The sequence below is a fragment of the Convolutriloba macropyga genome, chromosome 3 (genome assembly GCF_964194025.1).
Source record: "Convolutriloba macropyga chromosome 3, txConMacr16.3, whole genome shotgun sequence".
NCBI classification, from domain to species: domain Eukaryota; kingdom Metazoa; phylum Xenacoelomorpha; order Acoela; family Convolutidae; genus Convolutriloba; species Convolutriloba macropyga.
This window is the reverse complement of record NC_134470.1, coordinates 65546297-65572620: the sequence shown is the minus strand read 5'-3', so window position 1 is coordinate 65572620 and position 26324 is coordinate 65546297. Positions and strand designations below refer to the sequence as shown.

At 34.6% G+C, this 26324-nt stretch overlaps 2 protein-coding genes across 2 annotated transcripts in view; both read left to right on the top strand.

Annotated features, from left to right (window-relative positions):
* Nucleotides 1-26324, top strand: part of LOC142336367 (proteasome subunit alpha type-3-like) — a 418015-nt gene that overhangs the window by 195692 nt on the left and 195999 nt on the right. The window lies entirely within an intron of this gene.
* The window catches only part of LOC142336366 (uncharacterized), an 82860-nt gene that overhangs the window by 21992 nt on the left and 34544 nt on the right, over nt 1-26324 (top strand). Inside the window, exon 5 of the mRNA XM_075385145.1 lies at nt 4932-5383. Coding sequence (XP_075241260.1) covers nt 4932-5383 — 452 coding nt within the window. The remainder of the gene's footprint in view (nt 1-4931; nt 5384-26324) is intronic.

The following is a 26324-nucleotide window of genomic DNA, read 5'->3' as shown; positions in this document are numbered from 1 at the left end:
CGATTTTTGCGCTTTTCTTCTGGTTCATTCTTTGGCTTTTTTGCTCTCAAGTTCTTCTTTTTTGAGTAATCTAGGTGGCCTTCTTTATGAAATAGTTTGTTGCTAATCTAAAAGTGCTACTAAGAGTCAATTCCAATGTAGTATAGTGGTTAAGATATTGGACTGGAGTCCTGGAGGTTCTGGGTTCGAACCCCTGTGGGGTGAGTGCGTATGGTTCTGCACCCATTAAACTTTTTTAAGCTACACTAATTATTCAATCCAACTTAAGTCGGTTAATGTTAAGTCGTATATTCAATAGTAATCGTTGTATTATTTTTTTGAATAGCAGGGTAGTCTCATGAAAATTATTCATCTCTTAATGGTTAAAATAATTTTTCCTTCGGCTTCATCGTTGGTTGAACCTGTGTCTTCATCGGTCAATTTTTTGTTCAAGTTTTAGGTGATAGTTTTTTTCATTGTGTATTTATGAAATTTTCACTTCTTGGGATCTCATTTTAAATATTTTGTCATTTTCAACAATTCGATTTGTTGAAGTTAATGAGTTTTCTCATTTTTATTTCATGCGTGACCTGTTTTACTCCCAAAATGGAATTGCTTCTAGATCAACTTTCATTAAAATAGTTCAAGACGATGTTGAAATCAGAAAGCGGAAACAAAGTGCGTGCGATTAGAAACTGAGTGCAAAATTAGAGTTGAATTAAATTATTCAACTCTATCGAATCGATTGTTTTTAATGGTTTTGAACATTTAACACCTCATTAACTAGAAGATCAATAGTTTAAAATATGTTAAGTCAATAGTATTTTGTGATATTAGGGTTTGTGGTATTTAGGAAAAGTAGATTTCATTTCCACTAACAAATTCGACCAACTCTGTCTTTTTAGCTGCGTGTTGCCCATTCTTCCGTTGGAAGTTACGCGGTAATGATCACTTCTAGGAACAAGATCGTCATGGCCAATGAATATTTGTGCATATGTTTGCAGTAGTTGTTCATGTTTCTCTGTTAAAGGAGAATAGATGTATAGAATGGTGGAGGTTGATAGATTATACATTGCAAGTGTAGTCGTTAAACGATCTTGAGAAATTAAAACATGGCCGATTTTTAGTGCGTTGAAAATAAACAGTAATGATTTTGAGCTCTTTTCATCTTTATTTCGCTGGTTGAAAAGGTCAACAGTAAATAGTTTTTCTAATAGTTCTCCAGCTTAGCGCCTGAATTTGCGTGCGTGACATCAATGCCCTCGGGATTTTTTAAAGTTTTTGGGTCAATACTTTCGACACAAATATGACTTGCCTCATTCGATAAAATTAAACTACTCCCACTTTCTGTCTTAAATAATTTTTGTAGTATACCTGTTTTGCTATGCAGTTCTGTTCTAGAAGGTTCTTGAGCAATTTTACTTTTTTCTTTTTGACTCTCAACTTCTTGCCTTGTGATCTATATTACTATATCATTCGCATTTTTAAGCAGTTGAACTCAATTGACGTGTTTGCGACTCAACGCTAACGAAAAAGGGCACCGCAATTGGTTCTATGCTTTTCAATTTAATACATTAATTTGTCAAAACGTCGTTTGAAGCGCAGTAGAAAAATTATCCAAGCTAATATCAACCCCCTCAACTGACGAGGTCTGCATTTTAATCGAGGTCCCAACCTGTATTCTAGAGCAATTCGTCCGACGTTAGTGGACTAATACACAATGTGGCTGAGATGTCTACTTTGACTATAGCACGGCAAAGTGCAAGCTATTATTTACTGATTGATCAGACCCACTTTAGTGGGCGAAGGACTACATGCTCAAACAATTTTTTTTGTTCCGTCAATTTTGCCGATTGGTATATTCATCGTACATATTTATCCAGGTTTAAAGTTTTGTGAACATTTGACCGATTTTCGTTGTTAATTGCTCTTGAACGAAGTTCATAGCAATTATTGTAAACGTGTCGGTCTTTTTTATGCAATTTTTGTTGCTTGACCGTTTTTGCGCTTTTCTTCTAGAACATTTTTTGACTTCTCAAGTGCCTTCACGCTTTTGTTCTTCATCTGTGAGTGATCTCTATTGTTCTTACTTAGAAGTAAAGCTTGTTGCTAAAATAAAAACAATTGCAGCATATCAAAAAAACAGGGACTAATAGCCGAGTGGGCAGTGCTTCTGGTGACGGATTGGGAGGTTGATTTTTCGAATCCCGGCGTGGTCAACTGTTTTTCCACCCGCTTGCTGTTTAAGAGCAATTCTTCCGACATTAATCGGTTTATGTTTTCTTTTCACATTTTCGGTATTTTTATGCAGTTTTTTTTGCCAATTTTTTTAAAAAGGGGTATGCTAGGATTTGTAACGATGGTCATTCCCAGCAGGGTGTTGCTGGACTGTTTGATCCAATTTTAAGCTGAATTTTTGATAAAGTTTTAATCAAAAATGGCACGAAATTGGCTTCTTTAGTCCACATTTTTTTTAATTTACCGGATTAACACCCCTAAAAACTGCTCACACAATCTTCATGTATCCACCAGTTTTATTGCTGGATCTTTTCAGAGTGTTCTTGCTATAAACGTTTGCCGTTTTTTGTTTTTTTTTTTTTGCTAATTTAAATTGATATTATGCAAATTGCATCATTTATGTTTGAAATATTGACTTTTCTTATCCATATCAAATTATCCTTATCCATATTATTCAGAACACTTAAGTGTTCCGAAAAGACGAAGGGCAGTAGCACGGCTAGTTTTGGTCTAACTGTTGTCTCTTAAAGTCTAAAAAAATTCGGAATGTAATCAGCTGATAATTTTTCAAAATATTCTTTTACCTTTACAGAAAAGAACAATTCAAATTAAAAAATAACAATGACAGCTTCATTTGGCGTCCTAAGAGTTTTCCATGCAAGCTGTTTCGTGTTTTAGTCCAAAGCTTATTGTCGTTTTTGTCTTTAAAACTTACATATTTTTAAAATAAACAGGATTAATGGGATTTGCGATTTTTTTTGTTCAACTGGTACGTTAAGCTCTGCAAAAACAGCTCGAATCGGTTTTCTAATTGATTAAAATTTAATATTTTTTGCAGTTTTACGTTTTGAGTAATGGTTTTTCTGCTTCGATACTACGAGCTTTAACAGAACAGTTTTGCTTTTCGGATTTTTCCCCAACATTGAGGTTTTTTTCTCTTGTCACATTATTTACAGATCAGATAGCACATTTTTTGGCATTTAAAAGGAAGGTGCAATTGAACCCCTCAATTTTTTAGTGAATAGATTATGGTTTTTATCTGCTTCGACACCGTCTTCTAGCAGAATGTAATGGAATTTTTTTGTCGTTCTTTTTATAGTCGTTTGAGAAACTCTGGTTGATTGCAGGTCGTAGCGTCTTCCTGTGGATAAACCAAGGAAAATATGTAATGATTTCGGTTGACAGCTAAAGTTTTCGGGAACTTTGAAATCAAATGTTTTCAAAAAATTTTATATCGACGTTTTTTTTGAATTTACGTTTTGCTTTTTTCTACTTGTTACCTACTCTAAATAAATACAGGTTGCATGTCAAATTATTGGCGACAGGAACGGCAAATTTGAGCATGTTGAATGTTTTTAGTGCATCGCTTGTTGTTTCGCATAAAGATTATTTTTTTTATTTTTTGTTTTTGTCGTTGTTTTTGTATTCGAGTAAAAAATACTGCATAAATGCAGGTCCTAGTGGCTTGCTGTAGAAGAACAAAGGAAATTGTTTGCTGATTTCAGTTGATAGCTAAGCTTCTCTCGACTTTGTTATCAAATGTTTTATGAAATGTACAACGATGTTTTTTTTATTGCACATCGCTGTTCGTTTTTGTCTACTTGTTAACTTGTCTCATTTACTACAGGTCGGATATTTATCAAGGTTTCTATCTCTTCCTCATTTAGTAGACAATTAAGCCAAATTTTTGGATAAGCGGGGTGGGGAAAATTTTATGCAAGCGCACATTACTGAGCCTCCTTGTTTAATAGCCGCCCTCATCTTCTCAGCCGGCTTTTATAGCGCTCCTACTTTTTTTACTTCGTCGAACTAAAAAATGTTTGGCTTTACCTCATTTTGCCGCTTTTTCGACATTTTGCGTGAAATCTTTTTGACTTCTCTAGGCTAGTTTCTCTCTTCTCTCATTCTGCTAAAAGTGAATTTGAACATCAGTTGCTAAGCAAAGCAATTCAAAATGAACAGAGTCAGTATAAAAAATTGAAGTCAGAAAAAGAAACGGGATAAACCCATAAAGCCCAATTTTAGATGCCCGCTATTTTAACGTCGTTCCTATAAGTCTTAGTTACCATCTCTAATGCTTATTGGTATTGATAGTAGCCTCTCTCTAAGAAACAGAAGTATGTTCAACTACGAAATGCCATCAAAATAAATCGGACTTAGAAATGTTTTTGTCCAAATCTTTTTTTTTTCAGTATCTTCTATTCTTTCAATCCCAATCGTGCTTATTGGAATCAACGGCGGCTATTTTCCGGCAATCTGCCGGGTATGTTTTAAATAGTTCAGCTGTTTTAGCGCGCTAGTTCAATCTTTAATGCAAAAATTAACCAGTTTAAGTCCTGTAGTTTTGCAGGTTTATGAATTCACTGATGAAATGTAGAATTCAAGTGTTATTGAAGTAAAAAATTCTCCATAATATTTTCGAACTTCGTCCAGTTTTCCCTATAAACAGGGAGTTTGCGCGGTATGAAAAATTCACTAAGTAATTGTTTTAACGATAGTGAAAATTTAATCTTTCATATCTAAAATTTACCAAAAAAACTACTAGGCTCGCTAACTCTGCCGTTCTGTATAATTTGACAATTTAAATCTAAATCTACTGTCACCGAATAGTGGGACTAAAATTTATCGCAGCCGCCCATATTTGAGAACAATTTGCCGCAAATCAGTTAGCTGTTTGTCATGGACAGTTTTAATCTTGGCATGCTTGGTTTTAGTCAGAAAGCGACACCATCAAAACCGTTCCTCTTCTATCTCTCAAGTAACATCTGGCAACACAAACACTGGGGCTCCTGTTACTGCGTCTCCTTACATCCAAAATAACAGCAAACTCCGCGCAATGAACCCGGATTCTCCTATGGAGCATAATAGTTGCGCGCATACAAATTCTTCTTCCCCTCTTCTGGATAGAGTGGACCGTGATGGGGAGCGAGAATACACAGGACCCTTCCGAGGAGCTCCTGTTGTGGGCAAGGAGTCTACAACTACTGTTGTTCAGTTCCAGGCGTCTGACGTTGATAAGACAGAGGTGAGGTCAGACAATGACAACGATATGCAACACCATATGTGCGATGGTGGTAACAAATGTGAAGTGAATGGAGATGGAAGAGCCGGAATCGATAGAAGGAATAAGTTGTCGGTTGATAGCAGCAAAAGTTCAGCGTCCAAGGTAAGTGTGCTAAAGTGAATATTTTCGAACACAATTGCAGTTAGCTAATTTTGCGAACTGTTGGGGTCGACTTTATTCCAGAGGTTAGTTTGCGTCCTGAGATATTAATGGGAGTTTCTGCTCCTTTAAAAAGACAACCGTGACAGAATGCCTTTTTCGATTGTTTGTTAATTTTCAGAATTAATTATTCTTTGTGTAATCTATCTAATCTTCTGAAGTTCTTATGCAGGTAAAGTAAGACAAACAGAACTGTCAAAACCTCGGAATTTTTCCGCTGTAGCTGAATTTTTAACCACCGCGCACTCTTTGAACCACGTCAATTCCATACCTTTATATGCTTAGACGTTTTACCCAATTGTTAGCAAAATATACTAAACATTACTGTTGCAAAGTTTCTGTGATCTAAAAACTATGACGCAGGGTGGTGGCTATTTTTAGCTCGCTGCTAGCAAGTTTTCTCTTTCGCAACCAATTAATTTTCAAATCTGCAAGTTCTTCGCAGTGCATACGAGCAAATGAGATGACCACTGGAGCCACTGTTATGCATGGTCGCACTGACAAGTTATCCTAGGTACGCTTATCTCTAGGGTTACCATTTGCTTACTCTACCTAAACCCGCATTAGGAAACATCCCTGACGCAGCACCTATACTATTTAATAGCTTTACAGCTAGTGAAACTTCTTTTTAGGTTTAGCTTTTCCGAGCTGGCTTTCCACACCAATCCTCATGTCACTTGGTCAGAGGTTTGCTTGTGAGGGAGAGCCCTTGTGAATATTGCGTCAGCGATAGACCAGCTTAAGAAGCTCTACTCCCTCCCAGACCAACCGCAGTTGATTTGCCATCAGTATTTAAGTTTGCTTCTGCTTTTCACAGCCTTACAATTTTTGTGAAGTCTGTATTGAACGTTTGTTCTCAAAAAGTCAGAACTTGTTAATTTTTTTAATCAAAAGGGTTGGCAAATAATTGAAAAGTGATAATTTTATACTGAACAAAGTAATCACATTTTTTGCGGCGTCTGATTTGCACGTAAAGTGAAAAACTGTCTGAAAAGTATTAGTTTTCTCAGTAATGTTTCTTTGTTCAGGTGCGATAACTTAATTTCTGTTTTCTGTTTTTAATTAATCAAACAACATAGCAAAAAACAACAATTAATTTAAGAAGTTTACTTTTTGACACTATAAATCAATCACAACCAGTCCTTTAAAAGCGTGTTTAGATACTTACCATAACTTCACCCCCATAGGCATTTCTAACAATTGATACTTACTTATCAGCCTTCTATCAACGCCTCATACTTCCTAGACAAGTCTTCACGGTTTCCTGTTTTAATATTAAGCTCACGTGGAATCATTGGATCTTTATGTAGAAACAGCGGTTAATTGGGCCTTGAAAGAGGTTCTCAAGCAAAGGTCAATGTACCTATTGTGAACGAGAGTATAGGTTCGGTACTTTTCTTGAGTTCGAGAACGCAATGGAATTTGAAATTCATCGAAGGATTCAATAGAGTTCTTGAAGTTCAGCAACCTACTTGTTTCAGAAGCAGGACTAAAACACTCATGCGCAATGCTCAATCCTATAGGCAAATTACCTTACAAGGAGGCTCGGTAATGTGCGTCTGCACATGATATTCCGACCCCGCCTATCCACGTTATATCCAACTTTCAAAAAATCACATATTTCAACAACCAATTAAGTGAAAAAATAATGCTGGATTAGAGAGTCGATGAGACTTGCCATCAATGAGATTACTGAACAATACACAAACAAAAACAAATAATAGCAAACATTAATTACGACCAAAAATCAATAAAATCAATGCCTATATTTAAAAAAAAACACTTAATAACAAAAGGAAAAGGAATCAGATAAAACCTGATCTAAATAAATCAACCTGCTCTTCATTGGATGATCATTGGATAAGATAAAAGACCTCTCAATCATGCGACTCGGTGACAAGCTTACAGAGAAGAGCACAAAGGACAAAGTTCAAAATTACGTCTCCTTTTGACAACAACCAAATTCAAATTGATTGTAACCACTTCGTATCAACTCGGCTCATTAAGAAGGCTAATTTATACGTCATAAAAAGCGTTTGAGACGTCGTTATTCGTAAAATTTGGACGACTGCAAAAATAAAGGCAAAAACGAATTGAAAAACAGTTGAATTTAACAAGAATGGGGTGCAGCGACCGTTGAAACCATAGGCTATTAGTGACTCAGAATGAGCAAATATCCAAAAATCGCATTTTTTAAAAATGCGTAGAACCAAAGCCAAGAAAGCCTTAGTTTGATATTAAACTATTGTTAAGAATGCATCTTCGTGTACTGGAAAGAGGATGCGATCTGTCGTTACGGAGACCAGGCCACAAAATTGAAGGAAATAAGATAAATGTGACAAAGCTCAAAAATCCACTGATTTTAAAATATATTTTCAAAAATTCAAACAAATCATAAGCTTTCAACTTGAAACGAAAACAGATAAATTTAAAACTGCTCAGAAAACCACTTGTGCTAGTAATTTTTGAGACAAAATCATAGCACGATAAAAACAGGAAATACGCACAGAACTCAGTTTCACAAACAATTCATCGAAGCCACAGTGTTGAAGCCATTATATCTATAATACGTTGAAAACCATTCGAAACTTTTAAAATGACGAACGGGATTCAACGATTGGCTGGGATCTCTTTTGATTTTTTACTGGTTCTTCTAAGTAAAGGTCTCTGTGGAAAAGACAACTAATAAAACACAGATATAGACCATTATAGAAATCTCACGAAATTCTATGTTAAAAACATATTTAAGCTCTCTATACATCTGCCAGAACATAACCAACAGGAAAAATATTGGAGCAACAGAACATTGTTGAGCTCTGTTAATAATAAGACGTAGATACTTGTTGACGACGAAGAGAACAAAAATGGGCTTGACAAAAAAATTTTCTTTGAAAATTTTTTTAATGTAGTCTTTAAAACTGTAAGCCATAAACTGAAATCAGGTAATATATTCAGTTAAACATCCATGCAAGCAGTTAAGGCCTTTGATTGTCATGAATATGCTGATCGACATCAAATAGAACGACGACAATTAGAGGCAAAAGCAAAGAAAGGAGAGTACGGATGCGACTTGGCTATTTATGAAATCTTTAAACAGGTTCTTTTGCGCATTCTGTCAATGCCAGTTGGAGCTATCTTCATTGTGGTAAGTTGAGAAAGGAACAAATAACAATTCCAAATACAGAAAATGCATAAATTGAGAAAAAATTTTTTCTGAAAAAAATTGGAAGTCATTAAAACCGCTAGCTCTAATCCTAAATCAGCAAATAGATTAAGTTAAACCACTATAGAAACAAGTAAGGCTTTTATTTGACAGGAATATGACTTACAAAAACTACAAAACCACAATTACAGGCAAAGAAAAAAGTTTTGTTGGAGAATTGCGTCGCAGTCGTTAAAACTATCAGCTATTCACGGAAGTCATTAAAAATGGAGATTGGAAATGGAGATTAAAAATGCCAATTGGAGCTCTTCTCAATATGTTTAGTTGAAAAGGAAATATTCTCAAATACTGGAGAATATTCAAAAATTCACGAAACTTATGTGAAATTTCGTATTAAAATCGCCAAAATACCATTACTTAAATATAAACCCAATAAAGTTTTTTTCCTTTTGCCTTGTATAAACTGAATGTAAACTACATGCATACATAAAAAAGGTTAAAAATTGACAATTTTCAAAACTGCCTTGTTCTTCTTTTTAAACAAAAATTTTCAAAGTCATAGGAGGCGTTAGATAACTAAAGGCATTGGATAGGCTCAACTGCAGCTCTTAAAGAATCCAGTTGACTCTTTAATCTATAAGAAGTTGTCATAAGGCTGCAAAAAGTTGCAAATCAAAACGAGATCATTTAAAGTTTACAAAAATACAGTCACAGCCATCAAAACTATGAGCTTTTCTCTGAAGACAAACTATTTTTTCATATGGCCTTGTAAATGGTATCTGTCATTGATTGGGTCGTGATTTGAAATCATTTTCGTCAGTAATCAACATTAAAAAAACAAAATTGCGAATAAAATTTGACCAAGGCTGCGCTTTATTATAATCCGAATAATAATCGATTATAAGAATCCGTGGTGATTCCAAACGTAGTCCTGTTTTTTTCTGCGCGTCCAACAATAACAATAATTTTTAATTTTTCCATTCGTTGGCAAAATAGATCAATTTGCAATTAAAAATTTTCAGTAAACCACAAATAAATTTTGCTTTCTGTATAATTACTATGTTTTTTTCGAAAAACCGGCAAAAATTTAATTCCAGAAAACTCCTATACGAAGTGAATGTACATCTATTTTTTTTTATTTCTTGCAGTTCTCAAAGAGTGTGGTGGCAGATGCTAGGTCTGTACTTGCAAGGTTAGACGAAGTAGGATACAAAAGAGTATTTGGAGCCTTTTTTGATTGAAAAAATCTCAGATTCTAAAAATTTATCAAATATTTTAACCAAAAAGCTCGGATAAAACGAATTGGCGAGGCTTCTCTATGCTTAAACGTAAAACTTTGACGCGTGACATTGTTTCTTTGACAGAAATTTGGTCTGAATATACGGAAAGTGGGAATAAAAACAACGGAATTCAGTACTTTTCCCAAAAGTTTAAACCTCGATGACTCTGTGAAAAACGAAAATTAAAATCTTTTCAGTTCCATATTATACGCTGGACGGGTTTTCTAATTATACCTGTCTCAAATCTCTACGATGAATATATCGGTCGTCAAAAATTGGCTGAAGAAAAAACCCTTTTGAGTATATAGTTCCTTCCCCACAAGTGGGTACTAACAATTATCCGGCAAATTTTTGCAAGATACTGAAATAGTTTTCATTTCCTATACCTTTTTTATAGTATCATCTTTGCGAATTTTTTCCTGTTTTGAAACTTTTTAAGGAACGCATGTGTTTCTCTGGCATTTGTTTTTAAAAATTTTTTGTCTCGAAGTATAAAAATATACTTCGTGACTTTTTTAAACTTTGTTTGTGACTTTTTTCGAAACTGATATTTTGAAGGTTTTTAACAAGCATATTGAAAAGTGTTTAATTTTGCCCGTCATACTAAGGGTTAAACATGCAGCTGACTTAAACAATCGTTTCATTGGCTTTATTTTTCCGTCAGTGTTTAGACTAAAAGGCAAAAGACACCACTTTGTTTAATAGTGTTATTACTGCCCTTGGGATCTGATTTTCATATCGATCAGTCTAATATGCTATAATTTATAAAGTATTAAATTTTAACGGGAGGTCAAGTGCTTTGAAGTGCTTTAACATAAACTGGATTGAGGGAAACTTTGCAGGAAATCATTGCTCTTGTATTCGGCTATCATAGTCTCGATTTTCTGGGTTATAATTTATCGGCTTGAAATTGGTTAAATTGGGAAGCTAACTTTTTTCCAAATGTGTTTTTAAAATTGCGCAGTAATGAATATAGGTGTAATAAACTGTGTTCTGACTTTATCAACGTTTTTATCATTTTTAACAACGTTTAACAACGTTTTTCAAAGTCACAAGAAGCATTAGATAACAACTGAAGGCCTTGTATAGGCTCACCTGCAGCACTTTATGAACCCAATTGAATCTTTAATCAATAAGACGCAGTCTTGAGGCTGCAAAAAGAATGACAATTGAATGTCAAACAAATAGAAATCTTTTTAAATTTAGGAAAATGCATTTTCAATGCCATAAAAACTATTAGTTTTTCTGAAAAACTATTTTTATGATAGGATCCCATTTTGTCAATTTATTGATTATAAGAATGCATGCTGATTCCAACCTAGCCCTCATTTTTCTGCGTTTCCAAAGAAAAACAACCAATTTTTTTCCATATTTTTGCAAAATGGATTAATTAGCAATTGAAATATTTCATAAACCACTGTTAAATCATGCTTTTGGATAATTTTTTGGTTTTTTTGCGGAAAACCGACAAATTTCATTCCAGAAAACTTCTCTAGGAAGTGAATGTACAGCTATCTTTTTTGCTGTTCTCAAAGATTGTGGCAGCAGGTGTTAGGACTTTTTTCTCTCAAATTTCAACGAATTAGGTGTATTTGGAGCCTTTTAGAAAAAGTCCCAATTTTGAACAATTTAGGAAAAATTTTAACCAAAAAACTTGGATAAGACAATTTCGCGAGCCTTCTCTATCCTTAAACGTAAAACCAATAACAATGTTTGTAAAAAATTTATTGACAAGTTTTAGGAAGATTGTCAATAATTTTGTGAAAAATTAAGCAAACTATGAATAAAACAACCGAGTTCACTCTACTTTTCCCAAAAGTTTAAACCCTTATAACTCCCTGTAAAAAACCGAAAATAAAAAACACAGCAAATAGGAACAGAACTCAAAAGTTCTTAAGCAATTTTCGAAGCCACAGTGTTGAAGCCATCATATCTGTAATACATTTATTGAAACCCATTAAGAACTTTAAAATGACGAAAGGGATTCAATGTTTTGCTCGGTTGTCTGTTAATTTCAAGTGGGTCTTCTAAGAAAAGGTCTTTGGAAAAGACAACAAAGAACCACAAATTTTGAGCAGTGTCAAAATGCACGAATTTCTTATGAAAACACATTTCTAAGCGAACATCTGTCAAAATAAAACCAACAGCAAAAACAGGAGCAAAAAATCGATGAGCTCTGTCAATTATAAGACTTAGTTACTTGTTGACTGCAAGAAGAACAAAAAATGGGAACAACAAAAGTACTTTTAAAAAAGTAATTGAAAGTCTTAAACTGTTAGCTATAGACTGAAATCAGGAAATATATTCAGTTAAACTTCCGTGGAAGCAAGAAAGGCTTTTGATTGCCCAGAATATGCCATACGAAAACGAAAAGAACCACTCTTACAGGCCGACAAAAATCAAATAAGTTTTGTAAGAGAACGGCGTTGCAGTCGTTAAAACTATCAGCCACTCACGGAAGTCATTAAAATGTTTATTTTTCGCATTCTTTCAATGTCAATTGGAGCTATTGTTAATATGATTAGTTGAGAAGGGAATTTTCTCCTCTAATACTGGGGAATATAAACAAATTCACAAAACTTGTGAAATTTCGTATTAAAAACGCCAAAATTCCTTTACTCAAATATAAAATTTTTTTCCTTCATTTGAAATAAGTTTTGCCTTGTATAAACTGAGAGTAAACTTTATTCGGTCACAAAAATAGTCGAAAATTGACAAATTTCAAAACTGCATTGGCATTCTCTTTAAAAAAAATATGTGCAAAGTCATAGGAGGCGTTAGATAACTGAAGGCATTGTATAGGCTCACCTGCAGCTCTAAAAGAACCCAATTAACTCTTTAATCTATAAGAAGTTGTCATAAGGCTGCAAAAGGAATGACAAATGAATGCAAAACAAAAATAATTTATTTAAAGTTTACCAAAATACATAGTCAGAGCCATCAAAACTATATGCTTTTCTCTGAAGACAAACTATTTTTTCATATGGCCTTGTAAATGGTATCTGTTATTGATTGGGTCGTGATTTGAAATCTTTTTCGTCAGTAATCAACATAAAAAAACAAAATTGCGAATAAAATTTGAAGGCTGCGCCCTAATATAATCCAAATAATAATCGATTATTAGAATCGGTGATGATTCCAAACGTAGTCCTGTTTGTTCTTAGCGTCCAACAAAAACAATTAATTTTTCCAATTATTTGCAAAATAGATCAATTGGCAATTAAAATATTTCAATAAACCACAAATAAGTTATGCTTTCTGTATAGTTACTATGTTTTTTTTCGAAAAACCGGCAAAAATTTAATTCAAGAAACCTCCTATACGAAGTGAATGTACATCTATCTTTTTTTCTTTTTTTGCAGTTCCCATAAATTGTGGCGGCAGATGTTTGGTCTCTACCGGCAAGTTTAAACCAAGTAGGATACAAAAGCGTATTTGGAGCGTTTTTGGTTGAAAAATTCTCCGATTCGAAAAAAACGGAAAACCATTACCATTGTTTTTTTGACAAAATATTGACAAGTTTTAGCAAAATTGACGAAAATTTGGTCAAAAATTACGGAAAGTGTGAATAAAAACAACGGAATTCAGTACTTTTCCCAAAAGTTTAAACCTCGATGACTCTGTGAAAAACGAAAGTTAAAATCTTTTTAGTTCCATATTCTACGCTGGACGGGCTTTCTAATGATACCTGTCTCAACTCTCTACGATGAATATATCGGTCGGTCAAAATTGGCTGAACAAAAAACCCTTTTGAGTATATAGTTCCTTCCCCCACAAGTGGGTACTAACAATTGTTTCTCTGGCATTTGTTTTTAAAAATTTTGGTCAAGTAGTATACAATTAACAGTTTTAACCCTTTGTTCTTGACTTTTTTTCGAAACATATTTTGAAGGTGTTTAACAAGCATATCGAAAAGTGTTTAATTTTGCCCGTCATATTCAGGGATAAACATGCAGCAGACTTAAACAATCGTTTGATTGGCTTGCTTTTTCCGTCATTGTTTAGACTAAAAGGCAAACGACACCACTTTGTTTAATAGTGTTATTACTGCCCTTGGGATCTTATTTTCGTATCAATCAGTTTAATATGCTATAAATTATAAGGTATTAAATTTTAACAAGAGCTCAAGTGCTTTGAAGTGCTTTAACATAAACTGGATTGACGGAAACTTTGCAGGAAATCAGTGCTCTTGTATTCGGCTATCATAGTGTGAGTTTTCTGGGTTATAATATATCGGCTTGAAATTGGTTACATTGGGAAGCTAACTTTTATCCAAACGTGTTTTTGAAATTGCGTAGTAATTGCTATAGTTGTAATAAATTGTGTTTTCTCTAATGGTTCATACATTTTTTTACAATTTTTACTTTTTCTTTACTTTATCGTTGCGAAAACTTGAAACAACATTTTGTAGCCCTTGGAGCCTTCTGATTTTTGTAATGAATCTAAAAATTTCTCTCATTTTGAGAAACGGGACTATTTAGTTCATTTAATCGATTGTTGAAACAACAGCATTTTATGATGAGTACAATAAAATTATGTCGGTAGGGGGCAAACAATCGGTAGGGGGCTTCGCAATCGAATCGAAAGCGGACTTATTTAGAAAATTGGAAGGAAAAGGGATTAAGTTTGAGCCCCTTTTACCCCCCCCCCCCCGCACGCACGCACGCGCACACACACACACACACACACACACACACACACACACACACACACACCACCACCACCACCACCACCACCACGATCACCAACAACAACAAACCTCCAGTCCACCCTCCTCCACCTGGCGGTTTTAAATCCTTTCATCTAACCATCCCAACCCTACCCCCGTTACTTGACCCCCTGCAATCCGGTGCCACTCCGCTCATCCCCCAATGATAACATCCCTAAACCCCGGTTGGCTACTACCGAAGCCAACCGCTCGTCGGTCCTTTGAGAGTGATTCGCCTGACGTTGTTCGGTTATGCTAATAATTTTGTTGTGATAAAATTGTTAATACATTATATCGTAGGCTGTAAGTTTTTTTCGTTTAGATAGCATTCTAAAAACTTTATATATATGAAACGAGAAAGTTGAAAGTTAGCTTGCAATAGTAGAGTTCATTCTTTTTTGCCGAGAGACTTGGAAGCGAGTAATCGCCCTAATAGTACCCTCCCACTGTCACATTAAAAAATGTGATCAGTTTGTATATTTGATGAAAGGTTGGAGATGACTGATGGAAACAATTAGTTATTGTTGTTTCTACTGGGTTGTGTGCTTTTTCCAATCAAACGCAATCATCATTTGAATGATGGCTGAGCTAATATTATTTCAATTATTCAAAAGTTAGACATTTTCTTTCGACTAGTTTCCTGCTTTGTATGCTATGTTGGTCATGCATGAAGACGGCTTAAAAGCTTTTAGATGAGTTTATTTTAACAAATGTCTGGAAATAAACTTTGGGTAACTTTGGTTGCCCAGGGAGTGTGGAAATAGATGTGTTGTTAATGTGATGATTGTGGCTTTGGTAATGTTGACATTTAGGTGATTACTTTGTTGGTTTCTCAGGGCGCTAATCTGACATTTGATCAATTACACTTGTCTGTCTGCTCTTTGTTACTGTATGCCTGTCCACTTTTTTCCATTCTGCCTCTAATTCACCCCCTCTTATTTTCTCACCTCTCCGACTCCCAGGTCAAGATCCATTGAAGCTTTAAGGCTTGGGCTGCTGGCCTTGGAGAATAAATGAGAGTGGTACCCTGTTGCCTTTGGGCTATTTTTGGGTTCAATTTGGACTAGCGCGTGAAAACTTTTTTCTGCCGGTCCAGGGCTCATCATTGTGGTTTAGTTTAGTTGTTCACATGGTTGAAAATGAAATTTGACGCCTGAAGAGCTTAGCGAAAGGATAGTCAAGTCTTAATTACTTTTTTCAACCCGACGGAAATAGCTTCTCCCAATTTTGCTAGGAAATTAACGCTCCTATTTATAAATATATGGTAATTTAATGTTTCGTAACTAACAGAATAGATTTTTGTTCTCGCTTTTGAGACGGTTTTATGATGTGTGTGCATATTCTGTCCGCTCGCGCTATGAATTACATATCAAGCGAAATGGCTGCAAAACCAAGAAAATTTTGATTGCTTTAAAATTGCACTTTTAGAGAAAAATGGAAGGTTTTTTGAAAGAGCCTGTTTGTGTTTGAACTATTGGTAGTTTATTCGTCTTACAAAGAATGCGGAAGCCGATTGTTTAATACTCCGTTTTACTTCTTTCTACATTTTTCTGAAATGATGTTAGCGATCACCGTTTTGCTTCTTTTTATGTTTTCAATGCACTCCTATACATTGGCCGTTTCGATATATCTTAACGGTGAAGTTAAAAAAAACCAATTTCAATTAAAAACAGAAATGTAGTCTTGGGTATGAAGGGACTTGAGAAGTAAATTCTTCCTTTCTGTGTGATTAGTTAGCGGATTATTTAGTTTGTTCATTCACAAATTTCCGTGGCTTTTCTGATAATTAAATCTTCGCGTGTCAATTTTATCCACAGGATTTGAAATCAAAACAGGCCAAATATTTGGGCCATTAAGTCCTAAATGTCCTACAGATAGCTCTATATCCTTGTGATTAAGAAGATTTGTGAAGTAATGTCTATGGATATTTTGAACAATTGGCGCCCGTGTCCATTTGAGGGTATTAAAATCTAGTGCAGGGTTAATGGTATTAAAACATTCAATTTGGGAAACCTCTTAAAAGTATCAATTTTGAAGTGTAATTTAAAAAGGGGGTCTGCTGCTTTGTTTCCCATTTTTTGAGGAATTATAAACGGCTGGGATCTGACAATAGTTAAAATTGAATGAACCTTTTTGTATCTGAATGTATATTTACTGTTTTAAGTGATGCTGCAATATTTGTAATTTGAGAGATTTATTCAAAGTTTAACTGGGCAAACAAAAGGATGCAGATGAAAATTGCATTCTGAACAGTTTCAGCAACGAACTGAAGGACTTGGTTGAATGCGTCGAAAATTAATTTTGCAAAGTAGTGGTTAATTATTTATCCTACTCTTGTTTTTGACACGCAGACAGTTTTCACTTTTGCAATGAAACTGAAAAGGTAAAATACATGTTGAACAGTGGTGTTGTTATAACAATATTTTTGTTTTTCAGGTAAGCTGTCTGTCAAAATGCCTCATGAAATTCTTAAGAGGTTTCCCCTTTTTTAAATTAAAGACCTTGTTGGCTATAAAAGTTGTTCTTGTGGTTAGCACAATAGGTGTAGCAATTTTTGAACGCTTAGAAGCTTCATCGGTATGATAATTTTGTGGATTGAAAATCAAATACAAATTCAAAGCGCGGGCATGTCTACATTTGGTTTTCGAAACTACAAGGCGGCTCAGCAATGTGCGATGGCATATAAGGTTCCGACCCCGCCCATCCACAATTTTGGCATAATTGACTACCAAATGAGGAACAGATAGAAAACCCAAAAATTATTTTTTGGGAATCCCAAAAAAGCGCAAGTATTTTTTCAAAAAAAATTGTGTATGAACCATACGATAGCCTCCAAAGCAAATAACTCAGTGGAGTAAAAATTGAAGCATTAAATTGCTGTGATATGCCAATATTAAGAAAGCGAGTCAAGACGAACAGCAAAATCAAACAACAACAACAAACATTAATTACATCAAAAACTTTTTATCCGTTTTAAAAAACAAAATTTAATAACAAAGTCAACATACCGTCAGATGAATCTAAAACTAAACACAAAAACCTATAAATCACCAGAAAAGATATGGACCAGTCCATAAAAAGGTTTGGTAACAATTAGTCAAAAAAGAACAAAAACAGTAAAGTTAAAAAATTCGCTTATTTTTTTAAAACAATTAGCTTCAAAGTAATTAAAACCATGAGAAATCAAGTAAAATATCCCAAAGGTTTACGATTACCAATGCTTCTATAGAAGGGAATTAGGACCTGTCCTTACTCATTTCTTTAAGCGGCTAAAAAGAACAACAAAAAAAAACAAACAAAAATTCAAATAAAACTTGCCAGAAAACGCTGTCAAAACCGTCAAGCCATATTTCGGCCCTCAAAATATATTCATTTGCGCCTTCCTCAAACACCGATGATGTAGTATTTGGCCATTTATTAGTGAGACTAGGTAACAAGTAGACAAAAAAGAGGAGAGGGCAAAAGTATGTAATAATTTTGATTTTTTTCGATACAAAATTATATCCAAAGTCATGAAAAACATTAATTACAAAATGAAATAATTAAATAGGATCCACAGGAATTCCTTGAGACCTGCAATTATCCAGAATAATTCTTGCTCCTACAAAAAGAACGTCCAACACGACAAAAATCAAATTAATTTACTTTTTTTGTGAAAAACCGGTGTCGAAGCCAGCACTCTTTTTAAAAAAAGATTTTGGGACATCAACCACTTTTGACACCTTCCCATGACATCCATAATGCCATATTTGACCTGTAAATAACGAGATTAGGTACCAAAAAGAAAAACAAAAAGAACAAACTTGCGAAAATAAGTTTTTTATTTTTAGTTTTGGAAAACGATTGTTTTCAAATACATGTAAGCCATCAGCTATCTACTAATATGAGAATATCGGCTCGTCTATTCTTACATAAAAAGCCACCAAAAAGAAACCTATCACTATACAGGAAATTTCATACAACTGAAATGACAAAGTAAAAATGTTAATTAAAGACAAAATTAAAAAATTCAATTAATTTCTTGAAGAAAGAAGTGTCGAGGACGTTAAAACGATAATCTGTATCTGCAAGGATTTCAAGATGTTCCATTGAGTTTCACTTTGAACGCTAATTATGTGATATGAGAACTGTCAGTAATGTGATAATCTGGCTAGAAAACGTGAAAAACTGGCAAATTTCTAAAAACAAAAAAAATCTGAAATCTAGTTGTATCAAAGCCGGAAAACAATAACTTCAGGCTTAAAAACGCAATCGAGACCAAATTTTAAATAAGTAGAAGTAAGAAGCATTCTTTCTTTCCTGACACTAAGCTGCAAGTTGACCAAATTAAGAAAAAAAATGGAGGAAAAGTTCATTAAGCTATTAGTTATTTAAAAATCAATTATTTTTAAAAGTCGAAACGATCATAAACTTTCAAGTAAAAAACTCAATGCATTAGCTTGGAGCTGTTTAGGAAGCCAACTGGACCTATCACTCCTGGGCTTTCATTTGATATGTTCTGTTTTTTATTATTAAGAAAAGGTCTTTTTTCAAAAAAAGGACCGACTGATTGCAATCCGAATTCTTTTTGGATTGTAACAGTCCAAGATTGGCCCAAAACTAGCCCTGCTAATGCTTATTGTCCATTAGGAACTATTGATTTTTCGGATATTTTAGATATAGATAATTTGTTAGTTGAAAACTCAAAAAAAAATTCTGCATTTTTGATAATAAACGAGTAAAGCTAGCAAAAAACGGCAAAGTTTTAATTACAGAGCACTCTCAGCGGAAGCTGAAGTAGGAATAGCCCCCTTCTGAGTCTACAAAGTCTGTATGAGTGTTGTTTGGGGCTGTAGTGCCGGCAAATTTTTATCAAAGTGGACTAAATTAGCTTATTTCGTGCTGTTTTTAATGAAAAAGGCTGAATTTTGAAATATTTATCCAGAGGTTTTGACCAGAAAAATTAAATCAGAATAATCAACACGGCTTGTTTGTCCTTAAAAACAAAATCAACGACACTATTGTTAGAAATTTCAACAAATCTTAGCAAAATTGACGAAAAATTAATCAAAAATTTTGGAAAATGTGAATAAAACAACGTGAATTCACTCTACTTTTCTCAGAAGTTTAAACCTCGATAACTCCCTGTAGAAATTAAAAATTAAAAAAATCTTTTAATTCCATATTCTACCCTGGACGAGCTTTCTAGTGATACCAGTCTCAACTCTGTACGATGAATATATCGATCGGCGAAAATTGACTGGACAAAAAAAAAGAAAACCCATTTGAGTATATAGTTCCTCCCCCCTCGAGAGGGGTCGGAACAAAAATTTTAGTTTTGTGTTTGCCTAATTACTTTAATCAAAATAACCGAAGTAGTGGTTCCTGTAACTACTTAAATAAATAGATATAGAATACGGAAATTATCGGTTGTAAATAACGTTGACATAGAAACGGTTCCTTTTTATTATTGATTTTATGCAACGGAGATTTGAACCGTTTGTTTGGATGCTCGTATCAAAAAAATAATCAGAAAGGTACTCAATATGTTTCTCTCGCCCCATTTTATTGTCAGTTTTGTTTAAAAAAACTGCAAGGTGGCTCGGTAATATGCGTTCGCACATAGTGTTCCGATCACGGTCAAACATCTCTTTTACTTAATTGTCCAAACGAGGACGAGATAGAAAACTTCAAAAAATCATTTATTGTTCGAAAAAATTGGTGTATCCATTTATAAAATTGCTTTCTGATCTATCTCGTCCTTTAACTTTTATACAAATGAAACAATAACTCATTAGAGGGCCGATTATACTTGCATTGAAGAAGAGTAAGAGACAAGACAAACAACAAAATCAAATAAAATCAACAGGCACTACTGACGAGCCAATGTCTTATCTATTTTTTTGAAAAAATTGAAGAAAAATTCAAAACAGCATCAGATAAAAAGTAAACTAAACCAAATGCAAGTAAACTAAACCCGAAAAGATATGGGACTTGTCTTTATTGAGAATAATGAACAGGTAGAAAGAAAAGAAAGAAGACAAAGTTAGAAAATACGTTTAGTTTTTGAAAAAAAAATTAAATTCGAAGTCAGAAAGCAATTAGCTATACGCTTGAATCATTCAATGGCTTCATTTATATCTAATTCAAAACCATTGAGACTTGTCATTATCCACAATGTTATACGACTACCAAAAGAACAAATACAGGTAAAATGGAAAAGTTATTTCATTTTTGCAAGGAATGGGTGTCGAAGCCTAAAAGGTCAAAATCTATTCAGTAAAAATTTTGAATACATCACTGGTACCTTATTTGAACGCCAGTAATGTGATATGCTACTTGTCACTACTGTGCCTTTAATTTGATGATCGGACAAGACAGCAAAAGAGAACTTCAAATCTTTAAACCTCCGTAACTCCTCGGAAAAAGAAAAATTCAAAAATTTTGTTAATTTGAAATTGACAAGCTTTATAATGATATCACCCACAATCCTGTACGATGAAATTATCGATCGGCAAAAATTGACTGAACAAAAAACCCCAGTTGAGTATATAGTTCCTCCTCCACTAAAGTGGGTCGGAACAATAAATCAATAAATTTGTTTTTGCACTAGCAGATCATGTTTCAGAGTTTTAGCGAGGTGTCATCTTTTAACCTTATTATTTGAACCCCCCTCTTCGTTGCCTCCGATGTTCAGTCGTAATATTATCAGGTCAATAATTAACACACTCTATTAGGCATAATTTTAATGGGTGGCTGTAAGCGTTTTTTAAACATCTCAATCATTGCATATCGATTACTTCAAATAATTCCGCCAAACATCCGCCTTTTTGTCAGGTAACGAATTAGGCTAATTGATTGTTACAATAACTGAGCTGAAGCATTCTCTAGTTTTTTTGATATAACAACATTCAACGAGCAAAAAGCAACTTTTTGATTTTTTTGATTTTTCACTAGTGACGCTTTTTGAACATTTCATCTGATCAGTTCTACGAATTCGGGTTTTCCCCGAAATCTAAAGATGTATTTTGGGGGGAGCTTTACGTTCATTAATTAGAGTGCTGCCTGGAACTATTCCAAATATCAGTCATCTAGATGCCGTGCTCACGCTAGAGCAGTGTCGCATGATGACAAATTGCTCCGCATAAACTGAAATTACAACAATATTTAACTGTAGGCTGTCAGCTATACACAGCACATTAAAGCAGAAATACAGCTATTTTTTGTCAACATTCAGCACTGGTATCAGCGATTCAATCAAGCACTAATATCGTTTTGATCCACTATGGTCTGCCGAGTGAACCCAGCATCTCAGGATCCGTGAAGATGGCTACAAAATATTTCATGCGCGAACTTGCAGGGTGGTCTTTTAAAATCGCTATAAATATTGCGTTTTCTAAGCTTCCTGCCTGTTTGCTCGCAGTGGAGGAACTGGGCAGAATTTAGTTCTCTTGAACAGCATAATACATTCAACTTACTCATCACATTCAAGTGATTAGCAATACAAAACAAATATTTCTTATTTCTGTAGGTCGAAATATGTTCTGTTTGCGTTCCTTCTTTATCAAGTGTCGTTGTTTTTATTCCATAGAAGCTAACTTTTTTCTTGTTCTGAGGAGATAAACAAAGTTTCCCTTTAAACTAAAATTTAGTTGACCGTTTGTTAAGTAATCTTTGTTTTGACACTTTTATCAGGTAAAACTAAGTATTGTGAATATTTGGCACCAAAATTGTCGACCAAATATACAATGCCTTTTTTTCAATGAACCTGCTTGATGTACATCATCCTGCCGATGAAATTGAAAACGTACTATCGGCGGCTCTGAATTTGACCTGATGCCTGCCAATGCGTTTCAAAAGTTTCCCGAGCCAACATTCCAATTTATTAGCCAATAATCTGAGAGTTAATTACAGTCGGCTCACTTCTGTTTTGTTTCGTTAATTTCTGCTAGTTTAAAAATTTAAATTTTATTTTTTCAACTACCGCAAACAGCTTTGCTGGATCAGTTTGTTTTCAGGTCTGAATCTGTTGGCCTTAAGTATTAAAACTTTCGTGTTTTAGAATCAGTACTGCTAAGTCAAAATTTTGCGTAGAAGCGTTCATAGAAAAAGCTGTAAATGGTTTCTTCGTGTTTTTATTGTTGTTTGAATCCCAATTGAGGTCATGGAAATCAGCTGACTATTTTTAAGCTATAGATATATTAAGTGATCATTGATACTGTACAAAGCCAGCGCATTTTCTTTGATATTCTTTGATCTTCTAGTTAACTATGTTGAATGCTATTGTGGTGGTGTCTTTTTAGTTTTATCTGTTAATTGTTTGAAAGGAATCGCTGTGACGCGTTGTTTGGTTTTTCAGTGGGTATTGGGGTGAATGAATATTAAAATCGGGACTGAGCGCCAGTCAGCCTGTTTTGTATGTTAAGTAACTGATTTTAGTAATAACAGATCTTTCCCTATTATTATGCTTATCATAACTTGAATTCAATAACTAGTATGAAGAAAAACATTGCGCATAGTTTTCTTGAATAATTTGAAATATTTTTGTAGGAAAATTACAGACGAGGGGTAATTATTTCTATTGCTTAAAAATATGTTGGCACCTCTGCTACTAAAGCGTTGGTTGTTAGCATAAGTGTTGGGCTTAAATAGTTCAGAACAGTCTATGATAGCTGCGGATATTGCAACAAGGAAGCTGTCAGAAAAGTGGGAAGGAATCGGGTTTTCTAAGTCGAGCAGGCGATGACCTTGCGGGTGTTCGACCTGCTTATTGACGACGCCCGCCCCCTATTTTGTTATACTGATGGTTTTCTGAGGAGTTGGAGAAGAGAATATGCTTAATTAGATCGCAACAATTGAGACAGATAGTTGGAGGCTATTTGCAGAATGAAGTGGGGCGTTAGCAAAGGAAAGGTTTATAGGGGGAGGGGCTAGTCCGTAAACGATTTCTGCATAATATAATATTAGTGAGTTAGCTTCTTTTTCCTACTCTTTTTAGTTCATATTAGATAATCTCCCCACCCAATTCTGGTAAGCACAACAGTGACAGCTTTATTGTGTGGATATAATATCCCTTGTGATATAATTCAATCGATACTTCTTAGCAGGTCAATCGGTCGACATTATAAGACGCAATCGTTACCAGAATAGATCAGGACTGTGTTAATGTACACGTAATTTGAGTATAATTTTCCATGGAATCACTATCCCAAATGACCTGGGATTCTCCTAGTTATGAGAATTATGACTCAAATGCTCGGGGCCATTTGTTGAAGGAATCAAAGACAATATAAACTGTTATTGAGAAGATGCTCTGAGGACAGCAGGGCTCTGTTGTAATCCACAGGAATGTTTGTGACAGAAAGAAAGTAGGGCGATTCTCTTAATTAATTTGGTTAGAGGATTTAGGCGGGGTGAAAGACCGACTTAAAATTCTTTCCGCCTCTTCTCCCCTCCAATTATTGGATTTCATCTCCCACGTCTGAATCTGTATTTCCTGGGGTTGAATGCCTGTGCGAATGGGAGTATAGGCTATCCGCAAATGATATGATATTTCTGACGCCTTTATCGTCACTAGTTAGCAAACTGATTGAGCCTATTGTCCATGATAGTGCAACCCTGATGAACCGCGGTTTGACTTACTAAGCAGGCTAAAAAAGTGTCATTTTTACCACAGCATGGCAATTGTTAAGTGCACTCAAATGAAGTAAGTCAAAGTTTTTTGTCTGACCCTTTTTAGTCCTCAAAGACGTGATAAACAGGTAACGCCCGGAGGGCATTAAGTTCTCTTAGAACTTTTTGGCTTACTAGACGCTGTGTATGCGATTCACCGAAATTGTTTTGGAGACAAAAATTCATGGTGTGTAGGGCAGTTATTAGAGTTTGACTCCCACAGCATCCACCCAACATGACCCCCATTCCTTCGACCCCTCACATTGTTCCACCTGTAACCCAGCGCGCTCGGTTACTTTTGCTTCTGTATTTTTGGTACAACTCGCGAAGTTTCTCGTATTTACAAAGTTAAAGAGAATTGGAATAAATTGCCAATATGGTACAAAGAAGGCAAAACACAGAGAAGGCACAACCTTTAATAGTTGGTTCAAACCGTTTTTTTACTGAAAGGGCAGTCATCGTTTTTACCCCACGAAGTTTTGAAAAGATTTTAACTATAAAGTAATCAATTTTCGCTTTACCGTTTTTGACCTCTCGAGTGCATTTTGGTCCTTTTTCATTTTTGCTTGATCTAGATTGCTCTGTCCCTCACAGTTTTAAGCGACTGAACTCAATCAGTTTTAAAGATCAGCTTATTGAGTTGTTTTTGTTAAAAAATTTTGTACCAACAGCGTGTTGTAGTACCAAAGAAACCGGAAAAATGTGTCCACTTAAGCAATAACGTGTTTTTTACAGGGCCGAAATTTTATGCGTGGTATAGCGCTACTGTTTGCAATTCAAAGAATTTGAATTCTTGGAGCGCTGTCTTTTTTCCTAAGATCTGTTTACACATTTTCATAATTTTTGAAGTCAATTTGAAGTAGTGATTTTGGCCAGGCCGAAAGAGGAAATGGAGCGAAAAAGCGGGTGGTTTTGCGGCGTGAAATTTTCTCAGTCTAATTTTCAAGTAGTGTGTTAGAACAAAAATTCGCTTTATCGATTGTGATTTTTTTGTTCACATGCGGCTATTTGTCTTCTGTTTTTACTGTCTTCAATTTTTATGATCCAATTTTTGTCTAAATGATTTTAACCATCATTTCATAGTCATTTTAGGTGGCTCTTTGTCTAGTCAATAGAAATTCTCTGAATTGTATGTCAGTATTTGTCCGTCTAGGTGTCTTGTGATTCGTGTTTTGATTTTCGTGCACTTGGACTTCCAGCTGATAGTCAATTTTTTCCATTGACTTCTTATCTTTGATAGCATTTACGCGCTTTTCTTGACATCATATTCTTCTCTACCAAGAGTTTTAGGTGAACTGTGTTATTAGATTATCCGCGTGCGTTATTTATTTACTTAAAAAATGACTTTTTGTAAAACTTCTTTAAAAATATTGACTTTTGTAAACAAAAATGCCCTTATAAAATATAACAGTTGAAATTAGTTTGCGGTTTAAATGAACCAGTCACAAAATAAATTTCGTAACATTTTTGTTGTATACACTCATATTTTGGCCCTGGCAAAGATCTATCTATCTCATCAAGGACTATTTTAAATATAAGAGACAATGTTTCGTTTTTGAAAATCTTTCTTTATTTTCGGATGTCGTTCATCATTCGTTTGACTCTGTCATCAATTAAAAAATATATTTCATGTCACTATTTTAATAGCTGAGTGGAGCTGTTTTTAGCCTTTTTACTTTTGTTTTAGCCTTTGTTTCTTTTAACAACTCGAAGAGAGTATCGGTGTTAGGTCTGTTTTCGATAATTTTGTTGTCCTGTTTTTGAAACAGCAAATGTCGCACGGGAAATCTTTTTTCGGGTCAAATTACTGAGCACAATTGAAGAGCAGAAAGAAGTTTTTTGAGAGATTTTTGTGCTAACTGATTGTTTTTTGTTCATTTAAAGCAGTTTTTGTTTTCCCACGTTTTGTTAATGAAATGGTTAAACATGCTGCTTAAAATTTTTTGGGTTCTTTAATTTATGTTTTCCCGGTTGAGCTCTTTTTTCCCATTTAGTGTAATGACATTTTTAGTTTTGTTATTTAATCCCAGTTATTTAATGCCCTTTTCGTTTTGTTTAATTGCTGTGTTGCTGATGCCAAAT